The following is a 16,777-nucleotide window of genomic DNA, read 5'->3' on the forward strand; positions in this document are numbered from 1 at the left end:
ATGAATACTAATTAAAACCGATCAGATATTTCGTACTTCAAAGTGAATAAAATAAAATGAAACGTGTAATATTTCTGAAATCGTAATTCGCTTTGTGCTAATACTTAAAGGGTTTTTGGAGTAAAAGCTTCAATCTAGGGTCAAGGCTATGAAGCCTATTTCTTGTGTAATACTGAAGATATCCAGTTTAACAACGTTGCCGATCAATATACCTTTGCGTTTGGTTGGATTTGTGCTATTATGTTATAAGTTATATATTTATTGCTACGCAATAGCAAATGTTATTTATGTAATATTGGATACACACTATGAGTGAAATATGACAGGTGTCAATTTCAAAGTAGTAGTAGTTTGTACATCTCACATACATTTGTAGTGTAGATACTATTTAAACTTTATATCCAAACCCAATCTAGTTCTGAGCTAGTATTGTTCATTATTATATGTATATAAATATGTATTAGCATAAATAATAAATAAATGTATTGATTTGAAATAAATATGTAACTTAGAAGTGATCTTTTTTTTGTAAAAAGCTAGTTTATTCCTATAGCGTTCGGAATTGCCAAATGGCATCGAAATGACAATAAAAGGATTGGGGCCCATAAGAAATAAATGCAAAAATGTTGACTGAATAAAAATAAGACGGCCAGTGCAGAAGTGGTAGTGCCAAGAAACGCGATTGCATTCGATGCGATCGCATTCGAATCCTGCACAAAGGACTATATATCCTTTTTTCTTTCTACAATCCTACCACTCGTGGAGTGGGCCTTGGCGTGTCATTACTGCGACGTAGCCCCAATCGATGCCTGTGTATTTACACCTAATTCCAGTGTATCTATCTATATATGATACAAGTGAAAGATGCAATCTATATAGAGCGGAGCATGTAAAACGACTGATGAAGGTATGAATAAGCTCTCGATAAATTCCGATGAGAGTACGTACATCTTGGATGACTCGAATGGTAATTGAATAAAGGGAAAATAATTAGATACTGTCGTTTCCCGTGAATGATAAAATCTTCGTGGGAACACAAAGAAAATGTAAAATATCGATTCGAGAGTTCCCCCAAAGTTAAGGGGGTAGGTCGAAGGCTGCTGCCGCCTCCACTCCAACCAACGACAAGTCGCCCGGAAAATTTCGCCGACATATTTATTAAACGGGATGAGTCACTTCCATAATTCGCGTAACTGATGCACTTTATATTGAATCATTATTGCTTTAAGGAGAAATAGGAAAAGAGAAATAAAAAAAAGGACTATACATGTGATATAAATTCAGAGGGAGGTAAATAAATAAGGCATTGGCTTAGCATAGAGTGGTTCCCACACGCTTTGAGAGGATATCCATGTAAGAGCATTAAAAAGAAAAACCGCAGGGAAACTTTAGGGCCACTTCCTCAAGTCAATGCAAGTTAACATCGAAATAAATATATATATATATCTATGAAATAGAAACAGAGAGAAGGGAAGAAGAAAAAAACAAGCCTTCGCAAGAATCGATTCAATCTGCGTGTAATGTATCAAATGGTGCCCTAAATACGGAAATCCTCGAATTGGAAACATTACATTCCTAGGCTATTTGTTACATGCCGTGATGCAATATAATCCTCTTCGAGGTGGAGCTCCTCGGTAAGTGGATATTATGAACTAAGCTACATGAAAATGAAGACAATTAGCGGTACACGGCTTTGGCTTCAACCCACCAAAGCCACTAAGCGTAGCCGTTTTATACACTTCTTTTTTTCCTTATTAAATTAAAAAAACAACGGCTTCGTAACGCTATGCATATGGAGGGTCGTTCGAAAACTGCTCACTATAAAGTAGACAAACACATTATATTAAAAAAAACAATTCACAGTTCTGTAATATAACCTAAAACATCACTGTTTTATGACATATCAACTAGTAATATACTTAGAAAAAGAGCAAAATAATGGAGAAAATGGAAAGATATCTTTGATAATTGTTTTAGTATTGATTTGACTAAATGAAAGGTGCCCAAGGGTTATTCCTGAAGCTCATCAAAAACGGTAAAGCTGGGAGGTAATGTTGGTATTGATTGCCCGTGTACACAAGGACCAAACAACCAACAGAGTGAGAGAGAGAAGAGCGATATACCAAACACACTACTAGTAGTTCCCGAAGCATCATGAAGTTCTCCTGGCTGCAAATCTGCGATGGTGCTTTAATAACGTTTATGAATTTAAACTGTGATAAGGCCGTGGCAGTTTGTAAACCAGATTAAACGGCAATAAACGACCGGACAAAGATTTTACTGCGCTTTAGGTCCATGCGTATGCTATGGGCTATGACCATAAATACTTGATGGCGACTATATTATAAACGTATATATATATATAAAATGGTTAGGTTAAAGGCATTTCAATATTCTTTAGTATGGGGGGGATCGATTCATAGCAATCGCTTCATTTGGTGGAACGAAGAAGCGAATAAGAAAAAATAAATGCGTCCATCCGCGGAATGTTATGTCCCTGTATTATGGACCAGTCAAATTCGCATTTGATGCCCTGTTTACATATGGCCATTCGACCATTAAACGCGTCATAAAAATCCAATGGCATCGATTGGTTTATCCTCTTTTGGTTTCCCGATTCCCACGCGCTTCTAGATAATTCTCTCCGCTTTCAACTAGATTAACTAAGTAGAAAACTTGATGGTAAAAAACTCGTAAAGATGAAAATAACAATAAAAAAAACAGTATTTGGTTTTTCCACCGAGTTGGCTGCATTAATAATTCATTTCAGTCAGGATTTACGCGAATATAATATTAGAGAGAAAAGATAATTTCAGGTGTACTTACGCTGTGTAAGTGCTCTAGGGCTAAAATAATTTCTCCTATGTATATCCTAACTGCGTCCTCCTGGAAATGCTCTCTTTGGTAAAGATGGGTAAACAGTTCACCACCAGCGACATAATCTGCAACAAGAAGAAAAAAAATAATGCTTTGAGAGTCATGGATGGGCGGGGGAGAGGAGAGAACCACAATCATCGTATGTTTGCTCCTCGGGAAATTTCATGAGCGCGTCTAGACGCTAATACCTTCCAAGGTCTAAGCAAACAATCACTCCGTCAATATTATTACAAACTAGTACTACTACACACAACGAAATAGAACTAATAATAACAATACATCGATACCTAAGCTCCATTGTCTGTTTGTTTATTTTTCTTTCCCTGTTTTGTTCGCCACTTTTCGTATGGAGAACGCGCATTCGGAGCAATTACTACCTCCAAAGGGAGGGTAAAGAGTAGTAATTTAAAATTAACTAACGGAAGACAAACACCGAGGTTTTCCCATGGGAAAATCNGCACAAAAGAAACAGGTTGAAGAGGAGGAATCTGTTGTTATTAAATGCTGGAAGGAAGGAGGCATGCCGTAAATATTTGTTAAGTGCATGCATGCACACTTTCACTTTGCTTTGCTGGTGCTACAGAAGCCTAATTTCCTGAACCCTGACTTTGAAAGTTCTGTATGCAGCAACGCATACATAACACGTACGTTTCTCAAAATTGTGCAATAACAAGTAGTAAAAAAGACAACGTAATCGATGCACAAACATATAACAAATTATTGAAATCACTAGTCATTTTCATGTAGTTTACAACCATAAATTTGCAAATATTCAAATATGAATAGTAAATAAAAGTACATTTCATTTCTAACTTCATAAAGTGAAGTTCATAAATCAAAAATGTTAACTAATTCTCCAAACTGTGCAACTTGAAAAAAGTTTTACTCGAATGTAAATAGTAAAGTTATCAAAAGAAAAACATATATCAAAATAACCTTGAATCCAACAAAACGCGCCGACTTTTCGAACCATTGAATAGACCTTTAAAATTTGCTTAACAACTGCTTTATTATGTAAGTAAAAAACTTATTCGTTTTAAGACAAGTTTGTGATAAATCATGAAAAAAAGAGATTTATCATTTCTATATCCTCATTTTTTTTAAATATGAATTTAGATTTCATTAAAAAAAAATCTAATTAATTTTAAAATAAATTTAGTCAATTCTAAAACCAAATATGAAATGCTTCGAACAGATTCATTAACAAATGTTTAAAACTGATTAACAAAAAAATAACGCGATACAAATCGACAATTTCAGTGCACATTATCGAATTATAACAGGATCAGAGAGAGAGAAAAAAAGGAAGAGATGAACTCAATTGGAATCGGTTCCGGTTCGCATGAATATTTCATCCGGCTAAAATGACGGCCATCACCGAAAACCGGGTAAATCCCAAAAACCACCCTATAAACGTATTGATTGCATAAAAGGTTTAACAGCAACCAAAGTATATTCGCTCAACGATGATGATGATAGTAATAATAATAATATTCCACTGGATTCACAACAATGTCGAATGTCTATCGATCGAAGTCTCGCGTTATGCAATGAAATAGCGAGTTTCTCCATCCATTATAATAATTATTATTGCCAAGCGCGTGTTAAAATCAACAACGATAAAAAAAATATATATAAATATGAGGACTTTATTGGCTGACAGAATTTTTATGTCCCGCCGTATATCACTTAATGAACAATAGCCAAAATATTTATCACTCGCAATTGTCATAACTCGTACATTTTTTTTTTATGAACACAAAACCAAATATAATAATTCATTTCCTTCGTATGTTTCATAATTCAAAAAAAAAAGTCAAATGATATGAAAAATTCTTGACAAATCATGAATTTGTATTGTCCCATTGGATCAAAATATGTTTCTTGAATACTTTGTAACCTATTAGTAATTCGTGTGAATTGTGTTAATGTTACTGGCGTTAAAAAATTAGTTTGCTTTGTAAAGTTTTTTTTTTACATTTAATAATAAACCAGTATGTGAAAGTAATTATGAACTTTGTTCATTGAATTACATTAAGGCTGTCTTATTAATTAAATCAGTGCGTATATCATCGTTCTCTATGCACACTCACATATAAAAAAAATACATATATCATTCGAAATCATTAGGCCATTAACGCCCATCGTACTCGAGCGAGTACATGTCTCTGCCAGTCCCTAGTGCTAATGGGGTCGTTGAGCTCAATCGGATTTCGACTGTTTGATGTTATGTGTCGCATTATACATTCAATTTGGTAACATATATTCACTATTTGTTTGATTGTCCGGAGTGTTGTTAATATGCTATTACTGTCCCAAATGATACACCATTTAAAAACGTTATAATACATCATGGCACAAACAAAAACTTAGGTGTGTTTCTCCATATTCTTCAAAAATTTCATTCAAGTACATTTATTATCAATGTACATTAATAAAAGATATAAAAATTTAGAAAATAAATATTTAAAATATGCCATTAAAATATTTATGGATATTATAAAATGAATATGTTAAGATCATCTTTAATTTAATGATGATAGTTGTTGTTTAGTCAGAATCTATCATTAAAACAACAAATGTAAGATGATTCATAAATGATAATGTAGCTATGATAAATATTTAAAAAAATAAGTATATACAAGTCTTTCAATGGAAATCGATATTAAATAAGTTTAGACTTTTATAGTTAATAAATAATTACTAGGTAAAACCAGTTTGGTTTTGTTTCATTTTATAATAATCAAAGTGTAAGGTATGACTAATTCGTGTGTTGATATGAAGCATAAAGGGAACATAAAGGATACAATTAATTAAAGGTTAGTCTTATTTAAATGTGCGGTGAAAAATTCAAGTGATCATTAAATATTTCCTGGAAGTTTCAAGTTGACCTGATTATTTGTATATATATATAAAATACAAATCAGAAGCAATTGAAATGCTAATATAAATATTGATATAATTATAAACGTTCAGGGAACACAGGGAACGGCGTATATTTATAACTTTATAAAGAACGTCTTCCTCGACTTTCGTTGTTTTGATTCGCAATATTCACAACAACTCGATGTACAACTCAATAAAAATAACAGTCTGCGCACATTGGAATCGGAGAATCACCATATTAAAAACAAAATCGGTGTCACCTTCACAGGCTTTCTGTTTTATTATTATTTTTTCTCTCTCTTTCTACGCGCACATTTTTACTCTCTACCCATTAAAAGATCGCAAAACTCAAAAACCGAGTAATTTCAGTTGGCTAAGTGCCGCATATCTTGATAACAAATAAATTAAACATCGCGTGCTATTCAAATCCGAATGCTTTTTTCGTCGCCTCAGGCTGAGAAACGTCAACGTCCTTACGTACATTCAATGTATCCTTTTGCATTATAAAACAAATCATTGCAATGAAGAAGAAGAAAAAAAAACAACAAGAACAAATCATTATAGCAATGTGCAGAATTTTTAAAGTGGCGATAAATTAAAGTCGATTCGAAAGAGATGAGAATAAAACGAAATTTTGTGCGGAATGGCTTTATCTGCCCCGATGTTCCTGGACTGCGACCAGCTGTATTTATAGGCGTTAAAAAAGCGACACACTTTATTTTTCTATTTATATGTGAAATGCTGCCGAATGGGGAGGGGACGAGTCAGCAGGACTAAAGCACAGGCAGGAACAAAAACAGGAATATTGCGATAAAATTCGGGATCGCAGGACAATGGGAATCAAAACAATTATATTATTTTCTGAGTATTTTCGAGGGGATTGCAAATAGAGTAGGAACGAACGTGAATTGTTAATTGCTTTAAAAGCGGAATGTTTCCAATCGCGCAATGTACGGATGATAATAATGTAACAACAATGGAAAGTTTGTTCGGTCGTGTGGTGGTGCCTGTGTTTGGCATAAGATGGCGGCAACGTAACGTGCGGTATGCGCGTCGGGAATCAATGGGAAACAGCGCGCGTTTTAAATGGAAACAGGTTCGGAATTATCGCATCGCCTAATTGAATAGCAATGGAACGAAGGATTAGGCAGATACGTCCTTAAAGGAAACGGGTCGACAATGAGGGAGGCAATCACCGAGTGATGCGTACTGTATCATTCATTCCCTCTACGAGTCGCATTACATAATAGATCAATAAGGGACACGGGGATTTCGTGTTTTTGACTTGCGGCCCGCGTATTACTCATTAAGGGCTTCATAACTTCTGCATATTTTTGTAATGTTAATCCATGTATTTTCACCGTGCTACAAAAAGCGTAAATAATTGAAAAATAAACTGATGTAGTAATGGAAATGACAAATTACTTAGTACGTGAACTATGCTAGGATCAATAAATGTTGTAACTTTAGTAACAGATTTCAAAATATGTTAAATTAAACCTTTAATGATTTAACGTAAAGAGTAATGAATTAAATATTCGGACCTTATTAGGATGTTTCCCAAATGCACGATAACCTTGCAAATAGGTCATTCAATAAACTGTGAATCATCATGGACCTTTCCATGAAACGCATATGAAAAATACAAAAAAAATCTGTGCTAAGTAACGAATTCAACAAAATTAGTATAATTGATTCGTTTACCAATAAATATTTGAACAAATATTGAAAAATGAATTGCTGTGAGCGAGGTTTCATGAGGAGTGATTTGTAAATTGGCTAATTGTATTAATTAGCACCGTTTTTGCGGCAATAGCGATTACGGATGTCATTGGATGTATGATGGAGCCGGAGCCGCCATTTCGCATTCGATCAGCGCGAACGCGATTATGTAATTATTGGCCATTACACGCGTACTTAGCGAACTTTAATCGTTATTGTTTCGTTATTAAAACAAAACGCAGAAAAAAAAATAATGAGCAAGGTTGCGCCCGTTTACGAGCGAGAAAGAAATGACCGAAAAAAAAATTGTGTGATGTGTGTGTGTGTATATAAATTAAAATCAATAGCTCATGTTCGTAGAGTAGAATTCCGAGCCCGTTCTAATCCAATCCACTCCAATCATTAGCTATAAAACTGGAGTGAACATGATGAAGAAACAGAAGAAAAAAAAAAGTTACTGGACGGACTCTGGTATTCGATCTTTATATACTTCGATTTGAAGAATCGTGGGTGGGAAATTTGTAGAAAAGAAATTGGGGGGTAGAGATTTCGTGTAGGTGAATAAACCCTGTGACACTGCTCTTCCCCTTGTATTTGATGGAAACCACCCTCGAAGTCTACTAATATAGCACTAGATTGGAATGCGTCTTCGTTTCCAGCAGTCGCAGTCCCCCTTATATCAAATGGTTATTCGTACGTGCTTCGGCTATAATTAAATCATCAGATCCCAACACCACCCTGAACAACGTCCCTCCCACAGTATTATATCGCTCTCGGAAAAAAGGTTCGTGATGATGATGATTAATAACTGTTAATTTTGACTAAAACTTACCTAAAATTAGGTGGAGTTTGGCATCAGTCTGGAAGGCATAGTGCAAGGTAACTAGGAAAGGGTTGTCGCGGACGGCTTCGAGAACCTGTCGCTCAGTCTTCGTGTGCTCTGTGGTCTTCTTCTTCTGGACTATCGTTGCTTTCTTGAGAACCTTCATGGCGTAGAGTCGGCCATCATCACTGCCTCCTCTCTTACGGACTAGGAACACTTTACCATAGGCTGAAACAATAAGAAATTACAACAGAGATTAACAAAAAAAAAATAACTATCATCGTTAAAACTGAAATTAAAACTTGCAGGAATGAAGGAAGGAAAGGAGTGAAAATTAAACACATAAAAAACTGTTTTGTAAGCTCTATTAACTAAAGCAATTATCGTCGGACGTAATGCGTCTGCTCCCAGAACAATACGTTTGTTGCTGAATTCACTCTTCCTGCAAACAACCTAAGTAAAACTGAAATGCTTGCTTATTGTAATCAACACTTCCTTTATTCGTATCCTGCTTTTTAATCTAAACTATTTTCATAAAGTTACTTCAACACTTGAGATTAATATTTGTATACTTATCATATAAAATATCAAATGATGACCCCATTTCCTAACCAATTCCATTTCAAGATTTTTAACATGAACCAATTATTATTCACAACGTTAGCATTATTTTGGTCGAATGATCATCTTGAATAGCTCTTTGTTCTTTAACAATTGAATACATTAATTTATTGTCAATAATATTATCCTTAATATTTCCATATTCAATTAATGATTTTCATTTTGAAAGATTTAAAATTTGTAAACCATTTAATTCAGTGTATTCAAATAATTCATATTTGCAACTAATTGAAAACAGATAATGTTAAACAATAAAGTAGTTAAGATTATTGCATTGGTAAATGTAGTTAGGAATGATCAAATTAAGAGCAATGTAGTGGCACGTGTTTACAGGAAATATTTAGCTTAATTAAATTAAGCTCGGATAAAAATTATGCACGGAATAATTAAACCCGAGACGGGTGTCCTAAATCTAAAAGGCCAATAACTACTCGCATTTATAAGGCTTACTCCGCGGGGAGCATGAGCAGCAAAGGGGGTGCATTAGACTTAATGAAAACAACTTATAATGGAGCTTACAGCTGTCTGAATTAACGGCGGATTTCCAAGGAAATCCATACCGCCGGGTAGAAGAAAAAAAATATGAATAATCTTTGACAAATACGTGAGTGTTTTACTTTATTTTTTATCCTTCTTCCTCCTCCTTAGATCTTCTCTTCCTGCCCTTCACCACCTCGAAAAGAATATTAATTCAAAACGGGGAGCAATTTAAAAACGTCTTCGGGAATGCCGTTTATGAAATACATCCCGTGGCATTTAGTTCATGAGGCCAATTTATTTCCATATTAGAAATTGCATATCCCTTCTATATATTTCTCTCGGTCGCTTTTTTTTAATTCTTTGTTGACAACATTTCCTCTTCCGCTGCGAGGGCAGAGGATGCGATGTGGTGGCCGTGAAAACAAAGAAGCTCCAAATGTTCCAGATCAAAAGCAATAATATATCCTTTTCCGGTATATCAATTCCTTATATACTCAGTATGGATGATCTTGAGACTCTTCATTCTTACTCGAGGATGCATCCATCCATAGACGCATACGCACACCCAGTCAGACATAATGTAAAGTAATTTTCCTTCGTCGAGTCAGTGACCTTACCGAGCCAATCAAAACATATTAATTTAGAAAAATATGTAGCCCCATTAGTACGGATTTATCATACTAAATAAGCATTAACCGCCTTCACCATTGGCCTCTTATCTTCCACTCGGCCGTAACCGACGTATACATGTTTTTTTTTCTCCCAACCAGAAAGAACAGGAAAGCCCGTGAAAAAATGAACAGAGAGAAAAGAGGAATATAAGAAAACTAAGGTGAGTACGAATTCGAAGTATGCACTGCTGTGGGCGGAAAATGATTAAATAATACGGAATCGTGGCCGATTTATGACCAGTATAAATAAGCTTTAATGAACGCTAATTATTTGCAATATGCGTTGGGCAATAAACGATTCGACCTGTGCGATTTCGCCTTGCCAAACATCAAAAGAGATTGTACATCAACGCAAGTTTTCAACGGAAAAGGGCTAAAATTATGCATCTAAAAATTTTGATATTATAAAAAAAAATTGTGTAAATTGTACTAATATCATGCGAGTACTTGCAAAGTACTTGTCAAGTAGTGAGTTGTTGGATTAAACGTTGGTTGTGCGTGAGCTTTTTTGGATAATATAATGCAAGACACTTATGTAAGCCGAGGCCAACGCACTCTTCACGAAGACGCAGCGAAGGAGTCATTGTCCTCCAAAAATATTTGTTTATTTTTTTTATTTCGTTAAGAAAGTAAAGCGTATCACCTGGTATCATGGTTATTCTAAGCAATTCCTTTTTGGGTCCCAGGTGAACGCATTATTCTTTTAGACGAGAAATGCGCTTTTATTAGGAAAAAAAATAATTTGCTGGGAGCGAGAAATTAAAATTTTAATTAGTAATTGCGTCGGAGAGGCAAATCGAAAAGTGGCTAACAAACTGGGGAATATGTACAGTAAAAGCGAGAGAAAGAGAATTACATTTCCCTATAACCGAAAAATGTCTATAATCACTTAAACGGAACGGAAGCGCTTCGTAACAGGACTTCCCGGTATATTAATATTGATTCGATTTATTTAAAGCTCAATCACTCTAATTGCATTTATCCCCGTGTAAATTCAACATTCAACGAGGTCCTCTCTCTCTATCTCTTCATCCATCCATCCATTTCGTTTATTTCATCGCCGTGTAAAACCTCGTCTTTGTGCTTAGCTCCCGTTGGGGCTTTTAATTAAAAAAGAAGAATGGCGCCTCCATCTCTTCTCCTTTTTTTCGCTCTTCCTCCTGTCCTTCAATTCCACGATCTTACGTCCATCCCAGCATCTTCAGATACACATCTCCATGCGGTTCTGAGCAATATAAACTGCACGTAGCGGTTATAACCGACGTTTAGCACATCATACTAGTTCGGGAACAAGTCCTGTGTACGACAAGAACTTTATCAGCAATGATAATTTGGCGCGATGCCAACATCTACAACTCGTGAAAGGGAATGATGGAGACTGCAGCACACGCTGTATTGTTCCGTTGTAATTTTTCATTTCCTCCGGGTCCCTTGCTTTTTTTCCTCTCTTTCTCTCCAGATATATAAAAATTCCTTCGGCGTCCCTTCATTTTTTTTCCATTCTATAATCATTTTTTTTTATCTCTTGTACTGCTTTATTCGTAATATAAATACGCTCTTAAGTTTTTTTTTACTTCCATCAGTTATTAGCCGTGAGGATCCATCTCAGAGGAATGGATAAAATATTCGGGGGGTTGCGAAACGAGAAGCACAAACTTTCCGAAAGTTCTATTATTAAATCATAAAACTATTGCAATTTATTGTGTGTGTGTGTGTGAATAGTTAGTGCGGCGGCTCGGGCCGCCTGTAATACACTTCAATTCAGTAACGGCAAGTCACTTTGAAGGGCTCGAAGGGAGAGAGAGACACAGGCATAATGGTTCAGGCTATAATATGGATATTAATAGAGCTTTCTGCGCGGAATTACTGCGACCAGATAGAGAGGTATTCCTGAGCTAGAAGAGCATTCCAATTGCTTCGTTCTTTATTTTCAACGTTGCAATAAACACACAATACCTAAATGCAAATTGCGCCATTGTCGAATGTCAACGTGATTTACTTTTACCTGGATGCTCATGCAAACAACGAAAAAGAAAAATACAAGAAGAAATCCTTTGTATCGAAAGACACACGACGACCACAAGAATTCAGCGATTACCATTTCGCAATTAATAAAGGCTGCAGTATTTTTAAATAAATGTTCGAATAATATATGTGATCAAATACAAAAGTATTTAGTATTTTATAAGGCTACAAATTGTCGATATTTTCCTTTCTTCCTAGTTATTAGCAACGTACCGAACTACATTTTTCTTTTCCGATGATTAATGACGCCTGTTTTAAATATAAGCTCGTATATGTTATCTAGAAATGCCAGAGCCTTAGAAAATAATATCAGTTATCAGGAGGAGAGCGCTTCGAGGCATATTGATGTTTCTCCGGAGTAGGCAAAAACGAACCGGCGATTAATAAATCAGCCTTTATAAATGCTCAATTCAAATATACCCGTGGATTGTGTATTTATTGTGTGGTTTCGAGGAACATCCAAGCTCTGCCAACTCTTCTCGGAGCGGATCATGCAAAGAATACCATATTGAAAATGTAATTGCATACTATTATGTAGTTTGTTTTTTTTTTGTGTTGTTATACCACAGCTTTTCCTGGTGATGCAATAAGTCACTCACTACCTTTCAACACGTATTCAATTAAAGTAGAACTACGAAATTAAACGAAAAAAAATAAATATACACATAAGAAAAGAAGAAAGGCAGATGTATGAAAATAAAATGAACAAGTTAATTAACTCTACCTAAACAGTTATTAACATTGTACAAAATAATTATAAATTAGTTAGAAATTGAAGATCAAGTACTAATGAGAATGAATAAAGAACAAATAACTATTGGAATATTTTTAAAAAGTTTGAACTGTAAGTGATCACACCTTCAATGGAAGTTGTAGTAATCGTTGACAAATCGTCGACTCGACATGGTTATGTGCCATTAGTCACGTTTAGACTAGAGGGAAAAAAATGGAATAGAGAAAGAGAGAAACGTAAAAAGGTTTCACTTATTGAACAGCGTGTTCCACTGTGGATAGCAGCGAAATCCTCGGAGCCAGTGAATCAAATATATCAAAAGCTTATTGTGCAGGAAAAAAGGTCGCACAAGCGGTTTGTTTTCGGAGCGCGAAAAAAAAAAGTCGAGTCGGAAAGCAATCTTCATCAAAGATAAATCACACGACTTTAATGACCGTAGAAGTTCTGAAGATGATTATAAAGTATCTTTTACGATTAACGAACGTTATCGTTAAAATGAAGGTCGATGTTAGACGATTCAAAGAAAAATCGGTAAGCTCGGCAAGTACAGGTGGAGTGAAAGTCGGATGGCGCAGAAATGGAACTAGTTTGCCAATGAAGCAATTAATGCGATCGCTATCTTATCATGAACGGCACCTCCGAAAAAGAAAGAGGTCAGATGGAGAGAACGATGAAAGGAGGGAGAGGAGGAGATTCCTTTCTGCGCGGAACGGTGACGGGAAATTTTAATTGCGAAAACGAGGAGATTTATTTTTAATTAAAATAATTGTAATGCGAGTTCTCCGAGTGGATTAGAGAAGAATGTAAAAGGCAAGTGACTTCTGCTGATGATCATGGGCTTTGGAATATCAGCATTGATTTGGATATATCGTTGTAAGCGTTATGTAGAATAGTTGTACAATAAATAATTGTAATTAGGTGGATTGATTTTTGTTGAAGAAAGGATTAGGAAGCTATGAACATTAATTAAAATAATTAGAATGACAGTTATTTGGATGGATTAGAGAAGAATGTAGATGACAACTGAGTTATAAGCTTTGTAAGTTATGAGTTATGAGCATTGATTTGGAAATATTGTAGCGCGTTGGAAGGCGAATGTAGAGGAGCAGGTGACTAGTTGTTCACTAGTATAGACGGATCCCTACATCGCGGCCAACGATCTGCGGCCTTCTTCAGGTCGTTCACTTCGCTTTTCGGCCGATTCCTCCGATAACTAAATCGCCATTGTCGGGGTCAATCGCATTCCCCATATTATTATTATTACAGCAACAACAAGCAGATCTTTGAAGCTCGAATGCAAAACCGTTCCTAGAGCTCTTTCCTTCTTAGCGCTCTCAACATACATTGCAAAATTCGTATTAATTAGCCGCAATGGGACACGGATTCTGCGGTCGCCACTTACGACGAATGATACATGTAATTTATCAACGGTAATTAAACGTGTTGTGTGTTCGCCTCCTCGCCGATTGTTGACTCGGTATAAATTCTCATGGCGTTATTTTCCCATGATACTGGAACGCCAAGAACCGAGTTTCACTTAAAACGTACATGGCGGAATCAATTACGGCCGAATCCTAGGATTTTACGACGCTCTTTACCGGTTCTAATTGGGCGGACCAAGGTGTTTATTGCACCTCGGGCACGTGGCCAAATTCAACAAAAAGCTGTACATAAAACCTGACTGTTTTCTTTGACCGCATCGTTTTTCCACCAAGGCCGATTGAGAATAAGAAAAGAAGAAATTCAGGAATCCGAAAAACGTTTTCAATTAAACAAAGCTTCAAAAATACATCTGCCTTTTTTTGGAAAAATATCAAACAATGAACGAGAAAATGTTGTAGGTTTGGGATGAGACAGGTAACAAGGGCGGATGCGATGCACTTACCTCCAGTTCCGAGGACCTTGAGAAGGTCGAAGTGAGACATGTCGACTCTTTCTGCGCCGGAAAGGTTTACTGAAACAAATAAAAAAAATTGACAATATAGAATATACTTCAAACTTCAAGCAAAATGACAATTCACGAAATGCAAAGACATAATCATTTATTTCACTTTATAAGAAGAACTTATTATCAGCCATTTTTTCTAAAAGCCATATTTCAATTGATTTCCTTCCGTCTCTAATATACAAACAATGGTAATAATAACAAGCTCCTCTTGACTTAGATAAATGCGCTTGGGTTGTAAGGGTCAGAGAGACAATGATTCGGTTCGACTGGTATGTCGACCGTATCCGGTTCTCGGTATATCCCGAAGTCTTTCATTCACCCTTGATGTTTCTCACTTCAAAACGCATTTTCTATGTTAAAATATAAAGAATCAAATTTAAAGACAGTAAAATTTTGACTTATAGTATTATATACAAAAAAAAATTGATAATAACGGAAGTAAAAATGTCAAAGTACAACAAAAAATTAATAAAAAATATGTTATTTAAAATATTAGCTATCTTCAATATTGAAAATTACGTTTTTTAAGGGTTAAAATTATTTCTATTATACTCGAGATGTTAGATGTAATACAAATAATATGATAAAATAACAAATCGCAGTAGATCTATTGTACCTTATGTAATAAATGCAAAACTTGCAGAATGCTAATGAATAGCTTAGAACGAACAATTATGTAAACAAATTGTTCATAACAACAAAAGAAACGCGAACGCTGCAGCGTTGCGAAAGTCGTGAGCGCGTAACTTTCTGTTTAACATTTGTTCGAAAATGGAAATACCCGATTAATATTTTTTTTTATCCATATAAAGAAGAAGTAATTCATATATTATTATTATTTTTGCAAACGCGACTTTGTGCTCAGGTCGAAGGCGATTTGCGTCATTGAGTGTTTTTAATTGAATTTCGAAATTGGAACCGAGAGTTCGCGATTTTGTAAGGCCAATTTGAATGCGAATTGCTGCAGTATGCAAAAGACGTTTATTAAGCACGCTTTACTGGTTAAGGTTAAGCCTCGTTATTATTATTTTTTTCTCGAAAACAATGGTAATATACAATACAAGAACAATAATAAAAAAAAACGAAAAAGAAAAACGTCGCTTGGGTCAAAGAGATTCCTTTTCGCTTCGGTTGATTGAGCTCGAAGCATCATCGATTCGCCATTTGGAAGGTTTGATATGTCCGGAGTTAATTAAAAGAACAGTAACAGTCATTTGTGTTTGATCGTTTCGCTCATTGATTCGATTTTAATCCCGGTCGATTATTCACCGCAAAGCGAACTTTTATTGTTGCAACAGCTAACAAAAAAAAAACAATTTTGTTCGAAATGTTTCTTATAGAAATATCACTTACAGAAATCAACATTTAAATTGATATCATTTTAAAACTTTATAGAACTCACACAGTCTCATTACTATAATTCATCAAGTTGTAAATTGATTTAAAGAGGAAGAAAAAGAAACAATTTACAAATCATTAAATGTATTTCCTGTTGTTGTATCTTTCATTGATTCAATTTCATTTCAACCACAAAGAAATTTGTATAATATAAAACATAAAACTAATTTTTTCAGTACATTTTTACTTTATGAAAATTCACAAATACAATTTGTAGAATTGACTGAAGACAATTCTCATTTAAAAAATAATAAAAATTCTTTAAATTCGTAATTAACAAAATTATTTAATAAATGTATCAAAATATTAGTGAAATTTTACGAAATACAGGTTTAAACCAGAAATTTTGGTATTAAATTATTACTTCTGTTCTAATAATAAATTACATTTTCTATAAGAATTTGTCGTTTTACGAATTTTCGCTTTACGATAAAAAAAAATGTATATGATTGGAACGAATTAATTCGTAAAGGTGGTAATTAGGTCCAATTTAAGATTGGCATTGCTTCCAAGATTCAGAATTGATTTCAAAACAATTGAAAGCACAAGGAAACGAACGGCAAATTTCTAAATCGATTTCGAGAATTGTGAGT

At 34.9% G+C, this 16,777-nt stretch overlaps 1 protein-coding gene across 1 annotated transcript in view; it reads right to left on the minus strand.

The window, feature by feature from the left end:
- Positions 1–16,777, minus strand: part of LOC108558195 (ribosomal protein S6 kinase alpha-5-like) — a 69,771-nt gene that overhangs the window by 36,425 nt on the left and 16,569 nt on the right. Inside the window, exons 2-4 of the mRNA XM_017915028.1 lie at positions 14,724–14,792; positions 8,318–8,536; positions 2,827–2,942 (exon numbers count right to left, since the gene is read on the minus strand). Of these exons, the coding sequence (XP_017770517.1) occupies positions 2,827–2,942; positions 8,318–8,536; positions 14,724–14,792 (404 nt within the window). The remainder of the gene's footprint in view (positions 1–2,826; positions 2,943–8,317; positions 8,537–14,723; positions 14,793–16,777) is intronic.

This window comes from Nicrophorus vespilloides, unplaced genomic scaffold (assembly GCF_001412225.1).
Source record: "Nicrophorus vespilloides isolate i.1.1-1 unplaced genomic scaffold, Nicve_v1.0, whole genome shotgun sequence".
In the NCBI taxonomy this organism is placed as follows: domain Eukaryota; kingdom Metazoa; phylum Arthropoda; class Insecta; order Coleoptera; family Silphidae; genus Nicrophorus; species Nicrophorus vespilloides.